This window comes from Amaranthus tricolor, chromosome 7 (genome assembly GCF_026212465.1).
Source record: "Amaranthus tricolor cultivar Red isolate AtriRed21 chromosome 7, ASM2621246v1, whole genome shotgun sequence".
In the NCBI taxonomy this organism is placed as follows: domain Eukaryota; kingdom Viridiplantae; phylum Streptophyta; class Magnoliopsida; order Caryophyllales; family Amaranthaceae; genus Amaranthus; species Amaranthus tricolor.
In genome coordinates this window covers 18,174,521-18,195,140 of record NC_080053.1, presented here as the reverse complement: position 1 = coordinate 18,195,140, position 20,620 = coordinate 18,174,521, and the positions used below count along the sequence as shown (strand labels likewise).

General features: G+C 32.1%; 1 protein-coding gene across 1 annotated transcript; it reads left to right on the top strand.

The window, feature by feature from the left end:
* Nucleotides 1-11,453: 11,453 nt before the first annotated feature.
* On the top strand, nucleotides 11,454-16,214 carry LOC130817887 (isopentenyl-diphosphate Delta-isomerase I-like). Its single transcript, XM_057683849.1, has 6 exons — nucleotides 11,454-11,781; nucleotides 13,612-13,667; nucleotides 14,525-14,616; nucleotides 15,478-15,580; nucleotides 15,662-15,799; nucleotides 15,882-16,214. The coding sequence occupies exons 1-6, from the start codon at nucleotides 11,519-11,521 to the stop codon at nucleotides 16,130-16,132; spliced, it is 903 nt and encodes a 300-aa protein (XP_057539832.1). The 5' UTR covers nucleotides 11,454-11,518; the 3' UTR covers nucleotides 16,133-16,214.
* The last annotated feature ends 4,406 nt before the right edge of the window (nucleotides 16,215-20,620 follow it).

Here is a 20,620-nt window from a genome sequence, read left to right as displayed (position 1 = left end):
TAGTCGCTGTTAGTAACAGCGACATTACACCAAGCCTAGGTTGAGATGTACGAACGCTTATTTTGAGAATAAAGTTTTCACGAAGCTTATTTTTGGAATTAAGTTGTTAAAACATCTTATTCTTTTCAAATTTTCTAAACAGCTCATATTACTATTTTATGTATTACATGGACTATATAACTCATGTATAAGACACATTTCTCGGTGAAACTGTCTAATACAATAATTTTTCTTTTATTATATATTTTTTTTGCAATTTAAATTTGAGAGTTAAAAGGATAAATTTAAGACAACGTTAGAATTGACTTTTAAATCGTGAAATTGGAATTTTTTAAAAGCAATTATAATAACTAATTTAAGAATAAAAACCAATTCGACTTAAGTATTGGAATTGGTCTTTTAAGTCTTAGATTTGGCTTTTTAAATCTTGAATTTGACCTTTTAACTTTTAAATTTGGTATAAAGTATTAAAAAAAATTTTAAAAATAATTTGGGCCATGGACTATTTGGCTCATTTAAGGGTGGTTGCACTTGCACCCATGTAACCGTTGCATACAAATTTTTGTTATTATTTTTGTTAAAATTATACTCTCCTCAATTCACAAAAATAGTTTCATTTGAATTTTTGATATTATTTATCAATCACTTTTAATTTGTATTTTATTTTCAATTTAATGTCAAAATATAGTCAAGTACGATCTTGTTTGATTTGTTTCTATGTGGATTTGGTAATATTAATTTTTTTTATAATTTTTAACTATACACAACTAAAGATATTCAAAATTGAATTAATGTATTAAATAGAGTGTTAAAATCAAATGGAATAATTAGTGTGAATTGAGATTACTTTTTAGTAAAAATTTATAGTAAAGACTTAATTATAGTTGCCTGTTAGCAGGAGCACTAAAGCTTTACTCGACTTTTTGATCAAAATTTTCTATGTTTGCTATGAAGTACTCGGATAAGAAGACATGTTTTTAGAATCAATTTGGGCCTAACATAATTCTTCAATTTTTTATAAAAAAAATTCATTTTTTCAAATTTTCATAATTTTACTATTAAAATAACTTATAAGCCCAACTAACACAAAAGTGGCCTTGCTAACATATACTCCATTCGTTTTTCGTTGATTTTCTAATTGAAAATTTTTTCTATTTAGGAAGATAGAAAATTATAGTTGATTTTTCATGAATTTTTACAAGTTAACATATCTTCATGTGAAATTTTATTAAATTTATCATAATGTATAAAATTTCGTTTTATACGTTTTTTTATTTTTTATGTATTGCATTTACAGATATTGAGTTTCATATACAAGCTTAGAAAACTCTATGTATATCATTACTATTTTATTTTTATAAATAAAAAATAAATTTTTTTTTAATTATTGTGATACATATATATATGTTTTCTGTGTATATATCATTGAATATTGTATATGTAAATATGTTAATGATGGAAAAATATTTGTGCTTATCATGAAAAATATTTTATCTAATATTAATAAGATTAAATAGTTGATGTTGATTTATCATTGATTGACTCATTGTCAAAAAATGTATTTAGTATATTAGTATATACAAATAACTAATTTAACATATAGTTATACATTGCAAGAAGCCAACAAAGATAGGAGCACTTGATCAATCTCGCTCTTCTACAGGATCAAGATTTATCAGCTCCCATGCTCACACATACTTGTTGAATGCTCATACTAATTATGCATTTGATTGAATGAGTGCATTCCTTTTTATTGAAATGCACAAATCTTCAATTGTTTAAAATGAAATCAGTGTGACATCAATATAGCCATCTATGGGCTATACCATAATCCATCGTACCCTTTAAGTATCGTAATACTCTTTTTATAGCCATCTAATGATGGGCACCCGAGTTACATGTAAATCTAATTAGTTTATCAACCACAAAAGCTATGTCCGGCCTAATACATGTCATAGCATACATCAAATATCCTATGTTCTTTGAATACTCCAATTCTGAAACAGGTTATCCGCTATGTTTAGCAAACTTCATACCCTGTTATATAGGGCTTGAGATTGGAGTCGTTTCTAGTATACCAAATCTATTAAGCAATTTCTCAACGTAATGAGATTGATTTAGCTTAATTTGACTACCATCTCTTATAATCTCAACGCCTAAGATCACATTGGCTTCCCCCATATCTTTCATTGAAGTGTCTCATGGACTTGTACTAAACTAGTACCAAATATGAGCATGTCTTCTACGTATAGGCATCTCACAACTCCATTCCTTGGTTATCAAACTTTTTATAAACGCATCTATCGGGTTGATTCAACTTGAATCCAAAGGACAATATAGTTGCATCAAATTGTTAATGCCATTGCTTCGGTACTTGTTTAAGTCCATACAACTATTTAACAAGTTTACACACCCTGTATTCTTGTCCTTTCAAAACAAACTCTTTGGGTTGTTGTTTCATATATACTTTCTCATCTAGTTCCACATATAAAAATGCGGTTTTAAAATTCATTTGATGGATTCTAGATGATAGATCGTAGCTAAAGCTACCAACAACCTAACAGTGGTTGTCCTTGCAACGGGTGCATATGTTTCGAAGTGATCAATACCCAGCTTTTGTCTAAAGCCTTGTGCCACTAAGTAGGCTTTGAACTTATCACTAGTTCCATCAATTTTCATTTTCTTATGAAAAATCCACTTGCAACAGATTGGTTTGCACGTTAGAGGAAGATCTACTAATACCCAAGTATTATTTACATGATGGATTGCATCTCATTAGGCATTGTCTTGTAATGACATTGCATAACTATAAGTCACTAAGTGTCCTTCCACATTGAACAAATATAGAAAACTAGAAGAAATTTTACTTCTAGTTCCTTCGACCAAATATACATGAAAATCCGCTCCAAAGCTTTTAGCTTTTCGTTGTCTTTTACTTCTTTTAGGAATAAATGCAACATTTTCTTCTTCATCTTATTGTTAATTTTCATCAACATCTAAAGGGTTTTCTTGTTGTCTTTACCAAGACTTTCTTTGATACTAATTTGTAGATGTTTTTGTCTACTCATTGAAGAGAATCTATTCTCATCAAAGTTTCATTCCTTGACTCAATAATCGAGTGAATCGATATGTAGTTATTTTGTTCTATTACATAGAACCTATAAGTCTTACTATGAGTAGCATAATCCATAAAGAGGCATTCTATTCCTCGTTCACCAAGTTTCTTTCTCTTGTTGCGGGCAATCTTACAATGGCCCTAAAACCCCAAACCTTAATGTAATTTAAGTTTGGCTTTCTTTTGTACCAAAGTTCATAAGGAGTGTCCTTATTGGTTCTAGATGTAATCCAGTCCAAAACGTGACAGACCGTCAACATTGCATCACCCCAAAATCCTTCACTCAAACTAGAGTAGGATAACATGGAATTCGCCATCTCTTGTAGAGTATATTTTTTTCCTCTCCGCCACACCATTTTATTGTGGTGCGTATCCGACGATTATTTCATAAATTATGCCCATAGATTGGAATTATGAGGGATCATAGTATGCTTCTCCTTTGTCCGTTCTTTTCAACTTTACTTCCAATTTGTATTTCTACTTTATTTTTTTTTATCTTAAAAGAACTAAGAGCTTTATCTTTTGCATGGAAAAAATAAACATAACAAAACATAGAATAATCATCAATAAAAGTAAGAACATATCTTTTATTCCCTAAAGAAGGTGTACTATGAAAATCACACAAGTCACTATATACGAAATCTAAAATATCAGATTTTCTAACAACATTTCTAAATGGTGTTCTAGATATCTTGTTAAGTATGCATGTCTTACAATTATGTGATTCTTAAGGACGAAAAAGAATTAAATCATTCTTTGACATAAAGGAAATTTTATAAAAAGTAACCTCCTAACCTTAAATCATCACATATATATTACTTGAATATCAACATTATACACATAATTTTCAGAACTACAAACTATTGATAGTTTAAATAGATTATATTGTAAGTAAGCACAAACAATAAACAAGTTACTTTTGGAAATTATACACCTATCCGCTTGAAATACTAATTTGTAGCCCAATCGAATCAAGAGGGAACTCGAGACAAGGTTCCTACTAATGTCAGGTGTGTAGTATACATCTCTTAACACTAAGAGATTTCCCAACATAAACATGAGTTCAACTTGTCCCTTTGCATAGACCTTGATAAGTAAGCACAAATATTTGTTTTTGCAAACATACCTCGTTGTTCCCGAATCGATATACCAAGACATTGGATCATCGTGCACAATACTATTAATAGTATTCATCAAACAAACATCAAAAACAGAATGTTTATTTAATAAAGAATGATCAACTTTAGTAGAGAGGTCCATGCTTGAAGACGCTTGGCCCTTTGTCCTCAACGGGTTCGATTTTGCTTGAATTCCCCTTGAAAGTTTTCTTTTGCTTTTCTCCTTGAGAAGGTTTCCCCTATACCATGTTGATTGTACCAACATTAGGATTAGGATCCTTTTGTTCTTCATGGGCCCTTATGCTAGACTCCACAATAAAATGTTGTCCAAGATCGATAAGACTTATGTCTTCCTTCTTATGTTTAAGAGCATGTCTAATATCCCTCCAAGATGGAAGCAACTTGTCTATAATGCTAAATACAATAAAGATTTCATCCAAACTTTTGTCATGAATTTTCATGTTAGCATACATTCTTTGTAGTTCACGAAATTGATTAATTGTAGAGCGATTATAAAGCATCGTATAAGCATTGAATACTTACCAGCAATTTCTTGAAACTCGCATCCTCGGCCATGTACTTGTCCTAAAGTGCATCCCATAAAACCTTTATCAATTCATGAAATTGATACACATCAAAAAGTGAATCCTTCATTCCATTCTATCGACATATAAAGTCATCATTATCTCCCTTGCTCCGCTTTCGAGTTTGTTCCAAGGTTTCATTATCCGATTCCTCCGGCCTTGTAGTGCTTATGACATAAGCAATGTTAAGAGTAGTCAAAAGGATAAGCATTTTCTTTTGCCATTGGCGGATATCCACATCGACGAACTTGTTCAACTTGGTAAAGTTGGAAGTTCCTTTACACTAACCATGAAGATGATATTACAAAAGATTATTGCAAAACAATGTTATTACAAATATGTTACAAGTAAAAGTATAAAATACAACACTATTTGTATCCCCTTTGAAGTTGGCTCGAAAACTTGATTTTAATAGAAGGCGTGAGTACACTTTACTTTTGTGATATTTCTCCCACAAGGGTGTTTGGGATGATAATGAAATTTACAATGAGATACAATCTATTACAACAATTTACTAGCACAAACAGATTGTAATAGTAAGACAAAGTTATTGTAAATGGGTTAAGAACTTAAGATTGTTATGAAAGTTAATTACTCCTTCACAACAAATCATGCAAAGAAGAAGCAAGAAAAAATTTGTATGTTCTAAGAGAAACCAGAATTTGTATGTAAGATAGTTGAAATGCCCTTATGCACACACTCTCTATTTATAGAGGAATGCCTACTTATGAAACAAAGTTGAACCGAGCTTATAAAACAAGTGTTTGTTTCATCTAAAGCTCATCAATGAAACAGGACAGTGTTCCCTTAGAAATAACCATCAAACGTTGGTTACCAATCATTAGTGATGATTGAATTCAGTAAGCACTAATGAAATAAACTAATAAAATTGCAAAAATAAGATCAAAGCACTGGCGACGAGTCGGCGCTTCCCAAAAGTCGACTCGGTTTTTCATCCTGTCTCAAAATTGAGAACACAGAACACAAGGGATTAAGAGACGAGTCGTCGTTTTCTACTAACTCTTGCTTTACGTTTTTCCATTCTGGCATATTTTGGACTTTGCTATTTATTACATATTGTCCCACTACTATACATAGTATATAGTATATAATCTAGGTCTTTATATAATCTAAATGTCAAAGAATTCTAGTATTAGGTAAACTAGCTTGTTCATGAAGCTTAGTGATGAATACGCTAATTTTGAACAAGCTGCTGTTAGCGGCATGTTCAAAACCAGCTCATAAAATCAGATAGTCAAACTTGTTCATAAAATCAGCTGGTCATTTATATTACTGCAATTAGCTACTAACTATCAATTATTAGTCATTTGCTAAACACCTCAAAATAATCAACCAAGAAACTCATAACTCTATCACTATAAATTTGTCTCTTATAATTATTTATTGTAAGAGCTTTCTTGTCAAATAGAGCAAACTTTAAGTCACTGTGTTGACTAGAGGTACACACGATTCGGTTTGTTCTGATTTGTTACTAAATTCATACCAAATAAAAAATTTTGGTCAAGAACATTTTTTACCGCACTTACTGCACTGGACCGTTTAAACCACTAGACCGGACCAGACCAAATCGTTCTACAACGGTGTGGTCTGGTCTACAATTTTTAATTTTTATATTTTTTTCAAAATTAATATGTATGTTTATGTATATATTTCACATCTACAATCACCAAATATATTGTAATTAGTTGATTGTATCAACATCATTTAAGTACATATTACTATAAAAAAAAAAAAAAAAAAAAAACTACTCTCGAAAAATCCAGGTAACAACCTTTTCCCACCGTTTCTTTTCAAATGTCTCATTTGCTTTTGGGTTAATATTCATCAATCAATTTTAATTTGTATTTGTTCTTAATCCATGCATTAAAACATAGCCAAATGAGATTTTGTTTGATTTGTCTCAATATAAGATTTATTAATATCTGGTTTTTATAATTTTTAATTATACACAATTATCATTATTAAGTGTTTATTGAATTAGTGCATTGTCAAATACGATAAAAGTAAATGAAACATTTGAAATCAAAAAATAAGAACTATTATTTAAAAAAAATATATATTTTTCAATCATTATATCGTTTGTAGTGTGATCTGGTCTTAAAAAACAAAATTAGACCAAACGGAGAACTTTCAGCGTAGATCAAACTTTATTCGGTAGTGCTGACTACTGTCGGAGGAGTATGAAAAAGTGCAAAGAGATCATAGATATCACAGGTACATTTTAACAATGAGAGGAAGAGACAAAGCATATAACAACAAAGGTAACTTAGAAAGACCCTCGAGTTTCACGAGCTATTGGACAAGTGGACCATGTGTGCCATGCATTAAGCAATCAACGCACTATGTTTTATCATTTAATTTTATTTTACATGTTGTACGGTGAAATTTTATTTAAATAATCTAATTAAATATTTTCATTAATATTAATTTTTTATAATTTTTAATTATACATAATTCAATATATAAATATTAATAATAAGGCATTAGATTGATAAAATATACTTCATATGATGAACGGAGCAAGTATTGTATAATTCTAATAAAAATTACATTTGACCTCCACTAAAATATGTAACAATTATAAAAATATAAAATGTATGATGATGAGTATTTCTATTATTATTTTTTATAAAAGAATGTGCTATGTGCCAATGTGTATTCTAAGATATTTAACATTAAATTAAAAATGTGCAAAATTATGGTAAATTTAGCATAATTTATCATAAGAGATCAAAATAGTTGAGGATAATTTTTTAGGAAAATTACATGTACAATTGCATGTAATAGGTTGAATTTCGGCCATAGACGATTTATAAGAACCAATTTTAAGTATTGTGTTCGTTGAAATTTTTTTGAAGGTAGTTTCAATCCAATATGCTCTTACTTGTTGTACATTGACCAAATGATGTGATCACTTGGTGACGTGGTTGTACACATGGTCATTGATCTAACGTGGCCTTACACGTGGCATATCTTTTTATTAGTTTTTTGATTATTTTTATTGTTCATATTCACAATTTATTTGAGTTTATATTATTTTTTATTATTTGTTTATTTTATTCCATGCACTATATATTATTTTAGAATTAGTTTAAAGTTTTTTATTTTATTATTTAAATTATGTTTTTAAAATTAGAATTTATTTTTTAAAGTAGCCTTACAAACGTAATTTATTTTTGTAATTATATTTTTTAAGGTCATTAGGCTTTCAAAAAATACAATCAAATATAATTTGAAAAAATAATTTTAAAAAATACTTTCAAAAAAATTAAAACCATATTTTAAAATAAACTAGAATAATTATATTTAATAAATTTAATTAAATAATAGGAGTAATAAATTATAAAATGAATAACCTAAAAAAATTAGATTAATTGGTATACTTCGTATAAGGCCACATATATAGCTACATCATTATTAGTATAAAAGCCTGTTGGATGAAAGTTAACTGCAAAGTTCGTTCCAACAAAAACAATACTTAAAACTTAAATTGATTAGTTAAGGTCAAAGTTATTCAGCTCGTTACATGTAATTTGTTTATGTTTATGGTTCATACTAGCTATATGATGTCAATTCTTATTTACGTCAAAGAAATTTCAATTCAAAATAGTTTCCTTAAAAGTTGGACTAAAAATAGAATTTTGAACATGAGATTATAAGTTACTAGCTAGTATAAAAACTAGCGTGTTATACAAAGTTGCTATATCCTCTGGTCTGTATGCTAATCACTCCAAATCAACTATTTATTTAGTTGGCCTTTCCTACCCTAGGAGAATTCAGATTGCTACACAAATGAAGTTGCCTCTTGGTAAGCTCCCATTTAGGTACCTTAGGGTGCCTTTAACAGAAACAAAAATATATACGGTTGATTGTGATGTCTTGATTGATAAAATGACAGCTCGTTTGAGGCTTTGGTACTGTAAGCATCTATCCCATGCTACTAGATTGCAACTCATCACTTCTATTCTAATGGGGATTACCGCCAATTGGTGCCAACTCTTTATTCTCCCTCTTGTGATCATCCGAAAGTAAATTCTATATGTAGAGCTTACTTATGGCACGGAGATATCAATGATAGCTCTAAGGGGATTGTAGCTTAGAATATGGTTTGTCAGCCTAAGAACAGTGATGGTTTGGGTATCAGAAACCTTGATGCCTGGAACACAGTTGTAGTGGGTGAATTGTTGTGGCATATCAGTTCAATGCGAGATTCTTTATGCGTACGTTGGATTTGTCTTATTTGCCTTTGTCTTCTTTTCTTAAAGCTACAATAGATTTTATATACAAGATTTGCTACCACTAGCGTTTCATAAAAGTATGTTGTTACCATATAGAATATTCCAAAGATATTTAACAATTTAACGACCAATTAAATATTTTTAGCTTATTAATGTCACTGTAGCTTTAAGTACAACATTGCAAAGTTATTTTTTAAGATTTGTTATTACTGACATTTCATAAAAATATGTTGCTACATATAGAATATCCCTAAAAAATACTTCTTCATTTTTTAACTTGCACCCAAGCACCTTTTACGCAGACTAATGCATATGTGGGGTTGTTTATATCTAAAATTGTACTCAACCAAAAATTATAAAAATTTGATATTATAAAAATATCCGACTAGACAAATAAAAAAGGATCCAATATGACTATTTTTTTTAGTTTAATAGCCGCAATATGTAAAATACTATCGAATGATAAGTAGTGTAAAAAATAATTTGGGTGCAACAAAAAAACGAGGAAGTATAATAGATCCATAGAGAGAGGTAGTGATTTGTGTTTTCTATTTATATAACAATTTTTTTACATAATTAACCTTAATCATATTAATTTTAATACTTTTAATAGTTATAGTCCCATATGTTTTTCACTAATTTTATTTTAACATTTTTATTATAATTATGGTTTAACATGTTTTCACTACAAAAAAATTCTATTGTGATGTAATATTTTTGACACTTCATCAAAATGTCACCATTTTTAGAGTATTATAGTAATATATCAATCTTAAAATATGACACTTCCTACAAGTGTCAGCAAATATTTTGGTGACATTTGATAATGACATGATATTGATACTTTAAATGTCACAATTGACACTATTATTTGTAGTGACTAGGATAGAAACCCGTGCAATGCAGGGATTTTAAAAACATTAATATTTTAATAAAATTTTAGATTGCAAATCATACTTTACATTTTTCCTAAAATTCAAAAATTATAATCATATTATGGTAGTCTAACAATATAAATGACTGATTTTATTGATTAGTTAATTAAATTTTATATCATTATAGTTTTAAATGACAATTGATGGAAAAACGGGCTATTATGTACTTCAAATAATTTCCTAAATTGTTGTATAATTTATACATAGTGTAATTTTGTAGTATAATTTTCTAAATTGTGTAATTCCAATTACACTGGAATAAATGTAATTTATTCCATGGTATAATTTTCTACGCGGTGTAATTCTAGAAATTTATCAGATGATATATAATGTTCTACAAAGTATGTCCTATATTTTCCATTATAATTTTTTAAACAGTGCATTTATATACAACTGTGTAATTGGAATAATTGTGATTTATTGCATCCATTAATGTATGAGTTTTTCCGAAAATATAAATTTGTAAATATGATAAGTGTAAAAAATGCAAATCAGTCAAATTTCATTAATACTAACCAATAAAAAAAGACAAATGACATGTCACAATCAACTTTCTTTTTGCTATTATACAGTAAAATTAATAGAAAGTATGATTCTATAGGGTTGAGCGCAATCGAATATTTGATCCAAAACATGCAGTTGAATTAGATTTTTGAAAGTATACCAATCGGATATCCGAAGTATCTAATACATGATGTCAATGAGGATATGTTGGAAAATCCAATTGAATATCCAAAATATCCGATATTCAACATTCAAATTTAGTCCAAAATGATTTTTTATAAAATATAATTTTATTCTTACGAATATCGGATATTTGAATTTACTTATAATATGCGGATATCGAATATTCAATTATCCGAACTAATTTCAGATCTTCGATATCCGACTATATAAAAAATGTTGGATATTCAGATATCCAAATCTCAATAATTTGATATCTAAATCATACCCAATATCCAAAAATTTGAAACGGAAATTTTATTCGAATTATAATTTTAAATCGAATACCCTAAGTTTCGAATTAAAAAATCGGATTGATCATCAGATAGTTATGCACAACTCTAGATTTCCCTTAACGCTATTTTAACATATAGTACTAATCTTTATGTTTCTAATATATTTTCCAGTAACTTTAATTTATATATTTTTAATGCTTATGGTCTCCGTTTTTCTCCATTAGAGTTTTTTTCAATGAAATATATTTCCACTATCTAATAGATTAAACTTTTGATATTCCCGTGAACCTTTCAGAAACGAAAAGAATACAATAATAACATGCTGATATAGGTGACCTGATATTTACGCGATCTTGTAATCAAATCCAACTTGATCCGATTTCAAAATGATAAAATCATGTAAAAATTAATATGGATATAATACTTGATTGAACCGATTTAAAACATGTGATCCTAAATCGACCTGATAACCTAAATAAACACGTGATGTTCGTGCATAAAATAAAATTAAAAAGTCCTCATCGTCGCCTGAAGTATTGGTTATAGTAATGGCATCACATCTCAATTATATCGCCATCACTCCCTATAAATTCAATCCACCTTCTTCTTCGTTCTCTCTCCTTCACAATCCACCATCTCTATTTATTTATAATCATCTCAAATCTCTGCTCTCCTCGTTTTCTCTCCTCTCAGTTTCCTCTTCTTCTTTCTCTCCACTTATAGGTCGATCTTTGGCCACTTCAACTATGGGTGACATACTTGCTGATTCTACCATGGATGCTGTTCAAAGGAAACTCATGTTTGAGGATGAGTGGGTCCTTTTTCTTTAGTTTTTAAAGATTCCCATTTTGTTAAAGTTCAGGGTTTTTTTGGGTTTTGCTTACTTTTTTGTTTGATGGGTTTTAATTGATTGGTAAAGTTGTAGCTTTTTATTGCTTTTTGATGTTTTAGGGGTTGTGGGTTTAAATTTATTTGATATGGGTTATGCTCGTTTTGCTTTAATTCTGCCAAATTTTGCTCATTTATGTTTTGATGTTGTTTTATTATTACCCTTTTTTGGTGAAAGTCCCAATCTTTTGCAGTTGTCAACCTTGTTTTTTGAATTTGTTGGATTTTGGAGATGATGGTTTGTACATTATTGATGCTAGTTGATGAAAAAACAACATTCCATTTTATCAAGTCATTCCCATATATAGGTTATGGATTGGTCGGATGTAGTAATCTTACCTTATTAGTGTTAACAAAATTGTTTTTATTGACGCTTAGCTGAAAACATGGTCAGCAACATGATAAAGTGACCTACTCCTTCCTATCTAAATCAATGTTCCATTTGGTTTGATGGTCTTATCTATTCTTCATTTCAATCTTAAATATCTTTAATTATATTTTTTAAAAATTAAAAACTTTACTATGTTTTAACGATTGAGAATAAAATACAATAACACAAAAAAATACATGCTATATTTGATTAGAATAGGTGGGAGTATAATTATAGATTTAACCACATGGAAGCCAAAGAACTATAGTTGGTGAATCAGTTTGGCTAATTTTCTATATAGCTACTTGACAAGGTACAGGAATAGTAGGTAATCAATATATGGGAAAAAATTTATCATGTCTTTGGTTAGTAACTTAGTTTATCTCTTTCATGGTGTAAATGATTCTAGTGCTCTATAGTTAAAACTGGAAACTGGTAAATTTTGCTGGACACCAAATGGCTAAAATTTAGTGTTTTCACTATTCACTTGTCTTGTTTTCAATTTGCAAATCAACATGTTATGGACTTTGATGTTTCTTGTTTATTGGATTACATGTTAGGCAAATATACTTGTTTGATTTGGGACTTCAAGTTGATTCTTAGTCTGTATAAGAGAGTTTTGCAAAAACTAGTGAATGATGCTGTTCGTCAAGGGAAAAAGCTTTGAGTTGCTCTTATGAGACACTGTTTCTCGATGAGACGAGCTCAGTTCATATGCTAATATTTTGTATTAGCTGGGCTATTTAACCCATGTATAGCTTTGTGAAAAGATTTAGGCTTTTAATGTCTGATATTGATGGCTAAATCATAAACTTTTGAATGTGTTGATTTTTCCATAAATAATGTGACTCATTTTGTGCTATATTACAATGTAATAATCTGATCTTGTCTATAAATACAATGTGATCTTCATTCTGTACTTTTGTCACCTTGTCAATTTTGCTCTGAATCTCAGTTTTCATATAAATCTAAAACTTGATGAGGAACCCTAAGGCTTGATGACTTTTGACATTAATTTGCCAAATTTTAATGCTTATGACCTGTGTTTTTGGCTTACTTTTGTTAACATTTTTGTCATCAGTTCTTCAGCTTAGATAAGACAACAATTGTGGATAAACTTGATTGTCTTCTTGACTTCATTTCAAGTCATCGATCACTACATATTCACAATATAGTCTGTGAACATTCTGGTTACCTTGATCTCATTTTATTGATTGAGTGCATTAGGTTGTAATGATTCACATGCCTTTATTTGGTTGTTCCTTGGCTTTTACCCGTATCCAATTTATGGTCATTTTAGCTCTCGTGCAGAGAATAAATGACTCAATTACTGTAGCTTCTTCTATTTTCTCTCTTCTAATGTCGTGTTTAACTATTATGCAGATGTATCTTGGTGGACGAGAGTGATAATGTTGTTGGTCATGACACCAAATATAACTGTGAGTTTCTGTGCGAACTATAATTTTTTGTTGACATGCTTTTCATCATTGAAAAATGTACATACAAGGTTTACCCATATCTGTGCTAGACTTCGACGTATGTGTTTTTGACTAATTGGCGTTACCTTTAAACCAACAATCTACGGTTTTTGCCAAGTTGGGGATTGAGAATTTACATTTTCTTTGATTATGTTTTCGCATTATTAGGAGTTTTGTACTGCCTCCGCCTTATTTTTGTTTTTTGCACATCTCCCATAAGCTCACATAAAAGGGAATAGTGAAAAGAACAATCCAAAGACAGAGACAGTACATCTAGTGTTGAATCAGGCGTTGAAGTGTTGTGGTTTTTGTCACTCAACTCAAGTTTGTGTGATGAGCGCCATTTTGTGGTCCATGTGCATGATCAGTTTTTCTGAATCATGGTCCTGTTGATTTGATGATTGACGAGGTAACTTTTCTAAATCTCTTTTTGGTTTGAAGTTATTTTCTTTTGTATTGCCTTTTTTGAAGTGTCATGTGACTAAAAAGGTGGCTTACTAGATGATCTTACCTAATCAATGATCTATGTCTTGCTTCATGAAGTATCTTAACGTTCTTGATTTATTGCATCGTCCAACCACAATACGCTGGTGGGAAGCAATTTCTGGCTCTTTAACGGATATTATCCGTTCTGTTTCTGTATGATCCCTATATTCGAGCATTGCAGCTTTTAGTTTGATGAGTCTTAAGAAAACCCCCATTTTTAGTGATCTCTAGAACTCGAAGATAATTTGATTTCTTGTTTTATATCTCTAAAATTCGAGCATTGCTGTGTTTGACTTGTTTGCTTACCCTTTATGTTTTTTCACGTCTTATAGGTCACTTGATGGAGAACATTAACGCGGGAAAGGCGCTTCACAGAGCTTTCAGTGCATTTCTATTCAATTCTAAATATGAATTATTGCTTCAGGTATTCTATACGCTTCACTATCTGAAGTTTACCAATGGCTGTTGCATTGGGTCTGATCATGACATATACGTTGACCTAGAAAGAAAACAAGATTGCATCTTTATGATGCATGATGAACTAGTGGAACTTTCTTTCCTTCGTTTTTAATATAGCCTTTCTACAATCCTATTCTTAACCCTCTTCGATGATGTTCTATGCAGTCTTATGATAAACACAGTGGCTTATCTTCATCCTAGCTGTTAATCCGGCCTAGAGGTGTTCAACGGGGCGGGGCACCCAATGGGTCAAGGGTCGGGTCAATTTTAACGGGTTATTTACGGGGCGGGCCATTAACGGGTTGGGTTAATATTGGTTACTATAGAGAGTCATAACAAGGTCGGGTCATAAAAGGGACAAAGATCTTACAATTAAAGTATATTGTTTTGGATGTTGACGAATTGTTAAAGTAATATTATTATCTTACAAATAACGGACCCGACCTGACCCGGCCTGTTGAACAGGTCTAATTCAGGCCTAACATGTTAACGCCGTGCTATTATGATTCTGAAAGTTCATTAATTTTAAATAAGCATCTCTCAGGTTTAGTAGCCTGTACACTCATTTTAAATATTCGTCAATATTTGAGTTAAGGCTCTTGTGTTGATTTTAGCGTTGTAGTTTAGCGGTGATTGCCCTTTTTAGCTATCGCTTAATATACTGACCTTTGTCTTTTGACTCCTTCAAAGTCGCATATTTAATCATCTTTTGTGCTAGGCTATATGGGATTATTTTGAATGGAATTTATGCGAGACTTAAATGTATTTGTCGCTTTATGAGACAATGCTACAAAAACTAGCTCGTGATATTTCATTCTCTGTACAGCAACGCTCTGCCACAAAGGTAACATTCCCGTTAGTGTGGACCAATACATGCTGCAGTCATCCCCTATATCGTGAATCAGAGCTCATTCAAGAGGATGTTCTTGGTACGTAATATTTCATTCTCCTAATTGTTAATTAGTAAAATAATTGGGTTGGAGCGTTTCAAATAGACTTTCACATTTTAGGTGTGAGAAATGCTGCTCAAAGGAAGCTTAAAGACGAACTGGGAATACCGGCTGAAGAGGTGCCAGTTGATCAATTTACACCACTTGGACGTATGTTGTACAAGGCTCCATCCGATGGAAAATGGGGAGAACACGAACGTAAACTCTTTTAACTTCCCATTTCACTCGTGCTATATTTTCTTTATGACCTCTATTGACTTTGCACTGCACCATGTATCAGTTGATTATCTGCTGTTCATCGTAAAAGATGTCTCGATGACACTGAACCCTGATGAAGTGGCTGATGCCAAGTACGTTAGCAGAGAAGAACTCAAGGAAATTTGCCGGAAAGCCGATGCTGGTGAGGATGGTTTGAAGTTATCTCCGTGGTTCAGGCTAGTCGTCGATAACTTCTTGTACAAATGGTGGGATCATGTTGAAAATGGGACTATCAAAGAAGCTTCAGACATGCAAACTATCCACAAGCTTTAAACTGATATCTCATTTCATAACAGCAGTATTAATTTAATTTTCATTTTCAATAAATTAAATAAAATACTAGTATTATTTGTGCTGTTGTTTTGCCTAGCTTGTCCCACAATTGGTGCAGGAAAAGCTATTTGTAATTGGTTTTTTATTAATTTTGCCTGAATTTGCTGGAATTTTAATTTTAGAGTAAATGATGTGTCCTTGCCCTCTTTGGTCTGTGAGGTTTAATAGTATGAAATTATGAAATCATGGGAATTTGAATAAGCATCATTCTAATACTGTTATTTCAATTCTCGTATCAAAAGAGAGTTTTTTTTTATTTTTTTTATTTTTATTTTTTATTGAATTTTGATAATTAAAGTTCAAAACTTGTTTAAAAAGTAAAATTGACATTTTAAATATTTAAAAATTAATTTTCATTGCTTAAAAGTGTAGATTTGGATGTAAAATAAGTATTCACTTTTATTGTTTAACATTCACTTTAATACTCATTGATTATTATAACAATAGGAAAAGTTAGTTATTATTTATGAATATTCTTTATTCAAACTTTTTATTTAACCCTCCAAAAACCTTGGAGTTCTTTTTCAATTAGCAGCCATTTTTCATTAGCAATGTCCACTAGGTATTTCAAATACTCAGAAGACACCATAATTCAAGGCTCGAAACCAAATTACAAACATACTAACATTCCTCAAAATTATGTAAATTGATGTATTTGTCTTTTGAATTAGTCTTTCTATAACTCCCCTTCTCACTAGTATTCTAGGGTTTTCTCTTTTTCGAGATCTTCTCTTGTCGGCTAGCAAATTATGGCAGAGGATAATTCTGATCAATGTGCTCGTCTACAGTGGACAATGATGCGGATGACATTCTTGATTTCAGTACAAAAGATGTCAATCCCAATGATGAAAAATTAGGGTTACGTTTGCTAGGCAAATTATACACCGAAAAACCTATCTTTTTTGATGCCTTAAAATGGACCATGATTCAAGCATGGAATTTAACGAACGGGGTGATACTCCGATCAATGGAGGCGAATACTATTCTCTTTCATTTCTTACACTGGAAAGATATGGAAAAGGTGTTGAATGGCCGCCCGTGGTGCTTCCAACAAAGGTGTCTTCCCCTCCAAGAAATCCCTCCTAATATGCAACCTGTCTGAGGTAATATTCTGATTCTTACCTTTGTGGGTTCAGTTTTATTATCTTCCTTTTGGGTTTAGATCCAATGAACGAGTGAAATCTATTGCATCTTTATTGGGGGAAGTCATGGAAGTCGAGGAAGATATTCTTGAGGTTTGATCCGTACCGTCATGTGAGGGTTATGTTAGATGTGTCAAAACCTTTGAAACAGGTTCAAAAACTTAAGATTAAAGGTAATCATATTGTTAATGTTAATTTGAAATATGAACGATTACCCCATTTCTATTTTTGTGCGGTATAATGAGTCACACCAGTAAAATTGTAGTGTTGTTTCTAAAGAGGATCGTGAAGGGGGTATGCAATGGGGTCTGCACATTAAAGCCTCTCCTAGAAAGGTCTATAGCAAGAACAAAGAGGAATTAGAAATTCTTAAAGGTAGAGGCAAAAAATTCTTTCCCTATAAGCCATGTGTTCATGCAGGTAATCCATCTTCTGCCTTGATAAATGGCTTGGAGGTTGAACAAGAGAATGATAATGAACATGCTGTCTCGGTAGTGGAGGATTGTTTGAGTGGTAAGGAGGCTGGTAAGATGTCGATAGCTGTTGTACAAATTGTTAGTACCGTGGTCCCCTCTGTGAATACTTCTATGTCTATACCTGTCGAAACACATGTGGATAATGGGTCTGTGTTGGAGTGTTCCTTTACCCTGAGTAAGGATAACACTAGCCTTTTGATTTCTGAGGTTCCACACATTGAAAGGGCTTTGAGTTTTAAAATGGGATTGAATGATCGAGAATGTAGAAAGGGTGGAAAATCCAAGAAGAAAGTTGTCTTACTTAAAAGAGATACTAGAATAATAGGTAAGACCAATAACTCTCCCATCATGGAACGTGATAAATGCGAGATAAGTGGGAAACGTTTGGCTCGGGATGAGGATGTGGATATGGAAGATGCTGATGTTGATACGAAGAAATCTAAAACTGTTGAAGGAAGGTTTTTTGATGTCCCTGTTCAAGTAGCGGAGGTTGGTCATACTCAACCCCGCGAACATCAATGAAACTCTTAAGTTGGAATTGTCAAGGGTTAGCCAATCCCTTGACAATTAACGCTCTCAAAAGTTGGTGTTGGCGTGAACGTCCGGAGTTTATTTTTGCTATGGAGACTATGGTTGAAGATAAAAAATTAGAAGTCGTCCGGTCTCAATGCGGTTTTAACTCGGGTATTTGTCTAAGTAGTGCGGGTCATGCAGGAGGGTTGGGCTTTTGGTGGAAAGGATGGGATGCTACCTTGGTGTCTTATTCTAGTCACCACATTATGTTGAAGGTTAGGGATGTTGATGGTAGTAACTGCTGATTTATCTGTGGTGTTTACGGTTAGGTGGAGTGCTCTCAAAAATTTCATACTTGAGATTTGATTAGATCTTTACAAAGTTCAGCTGAGGGCCCATGTCTGTTTTTTTGGTGATTTTATTGAGATTTTGAGTTCGACTCAGAAGATTGGGGGTGTAGTGAGAGGTGATAGAGAGATGAATGCTTTTAGGGATTGCTTATCAGATTGCGGTCTCAAAGATCTAGGGTATCGGGGTTGTGCTTTTACGTGGCGTAGAGGTAACTCTCCAAATATCCATATTATGGAGAGGTTGGATAGGTTTCTTGCTAATGACGCATGGTTTGATTTGTACCCTCATTTTGGTGTTCAACATTTCCCTATCTATACATCAGATCATAGCCCCATCTTTTTTGATCTACTGCTAACGTTTTTGAGGAGTCAGGTTCAAAGCCTTTTAGGTTTGAATCCATGTGGTTATCAAGTGTGGATTGCAGGAAAATGGTTGAGGATGCTTGGAATGATCGTCCGGCTGCAAACATGGTGGACCGAATTGCAGAATGTTCACAGATTCTTGCTGAATGGGCTGAGAAAACTTTTGGTGAGATTCGCAAAAAGATTAAGAAGACTGAGAAGAAACTAAGCAAAGCTCAACAGTGGGTCCCTGATGCTAATATGATCAAAACATGCAAAGATATGTCTATGGAGCTCGACAACCTTCATCGTCTCGAGGAGTCTTATTGGTATATGAGGGCTCGGGCCAAGGAGCTGAAAGATGGGGATAAGAATACCGAGTACTTTCACACAAAACATCATCCAGGAGAAAGCAAAATTTGATCAAGGGCTTAAACAATGTAGATGGTGTATGGAAAACTAGTAGCATGGACATGGAAGGTATTATCTTTGATTATTTTGCTTAGATTTTTACTTCATGTAGCCCAGATAATTATGAAGAAGCTCTTGCTGGCATCAACCATTTAGTCACTGATGAGATGAATGCGCAATTGGATTGTGAACCGAATGAGGAAGAGATTCAAGCAGTTCTTTTTCAAATGCATCATACCAAGGCCCCTGGTCCAGATGGTTTTCATGCTCTTTTCTTCCAGAAATTTTGGGATATTGCGAGTGGTGACGTGATTGGGCTTGTGAAGAATTGGTGGAGAGGGAATGTGGGTTTGGATGACATTAATAAAAATTGTATTACTTTGATCCCCAAATGTAGAGACCGTAAATGTATGACTGAGTTTCGTCTTATTAACTGTTGTAATGTCATTTATAAGATTATCTCAAAGGTTCTTGCAAATAAGTTGAAACCTTTTTTGGGGGATGTTATCTTTTTGAATCAAAGTGCTTTCATCCCAAAGCGCTTGATCACGGATAATGCCCTTATCGCTTTTGAGATTTTTCATTCCATGAAACGTAATAGTTCATCTAAGAACAATTCTTTTGCTCGTAAATTGGACATGAGTAAAGCATACGACAGAGTGGAATGGGATTTCCTTGAACTTGGGATGCTTAGGATGGGTTTTGATAGACCTGTGGTGAATAGAGTCATGAGCTGCATTATTAGTGTTTCCTTTTTATTCAAGCTTAATGGTATGGTGTGGTAATCTGAATCCCACTAGAGGTCTTCATCAGGGGATCCGATATCTCCTTATCTCTTCTTATTTTGTGCTGATGCTTTCTCAACTTTGATCTCTCATGCTGCACAGCGCAAGGAAATTAATGGGGCCTAGATTTGTAAGAATGCTCCGATTATGTCTCATTTATTTTTTGCTGATGACAATATTATTTTTGCTCAAGCGTCTTTGCAGGAATGCTCCTCTCTAGCTAATATCATTAGCACATATAAAAGAGCGTTCGGTCAGAAAGTTAATTATGATAAGACTTAAATTTCCTTCAGCAAAAATGTGGATCACAGCTTGAAACAAGTGATCATTGCTCGCTTAGGAGTTTCTAAAGTTGATCGTCATGAGAAATATCTTGGGTTGCCCACCATTATGGGATGATTGAAAAAGA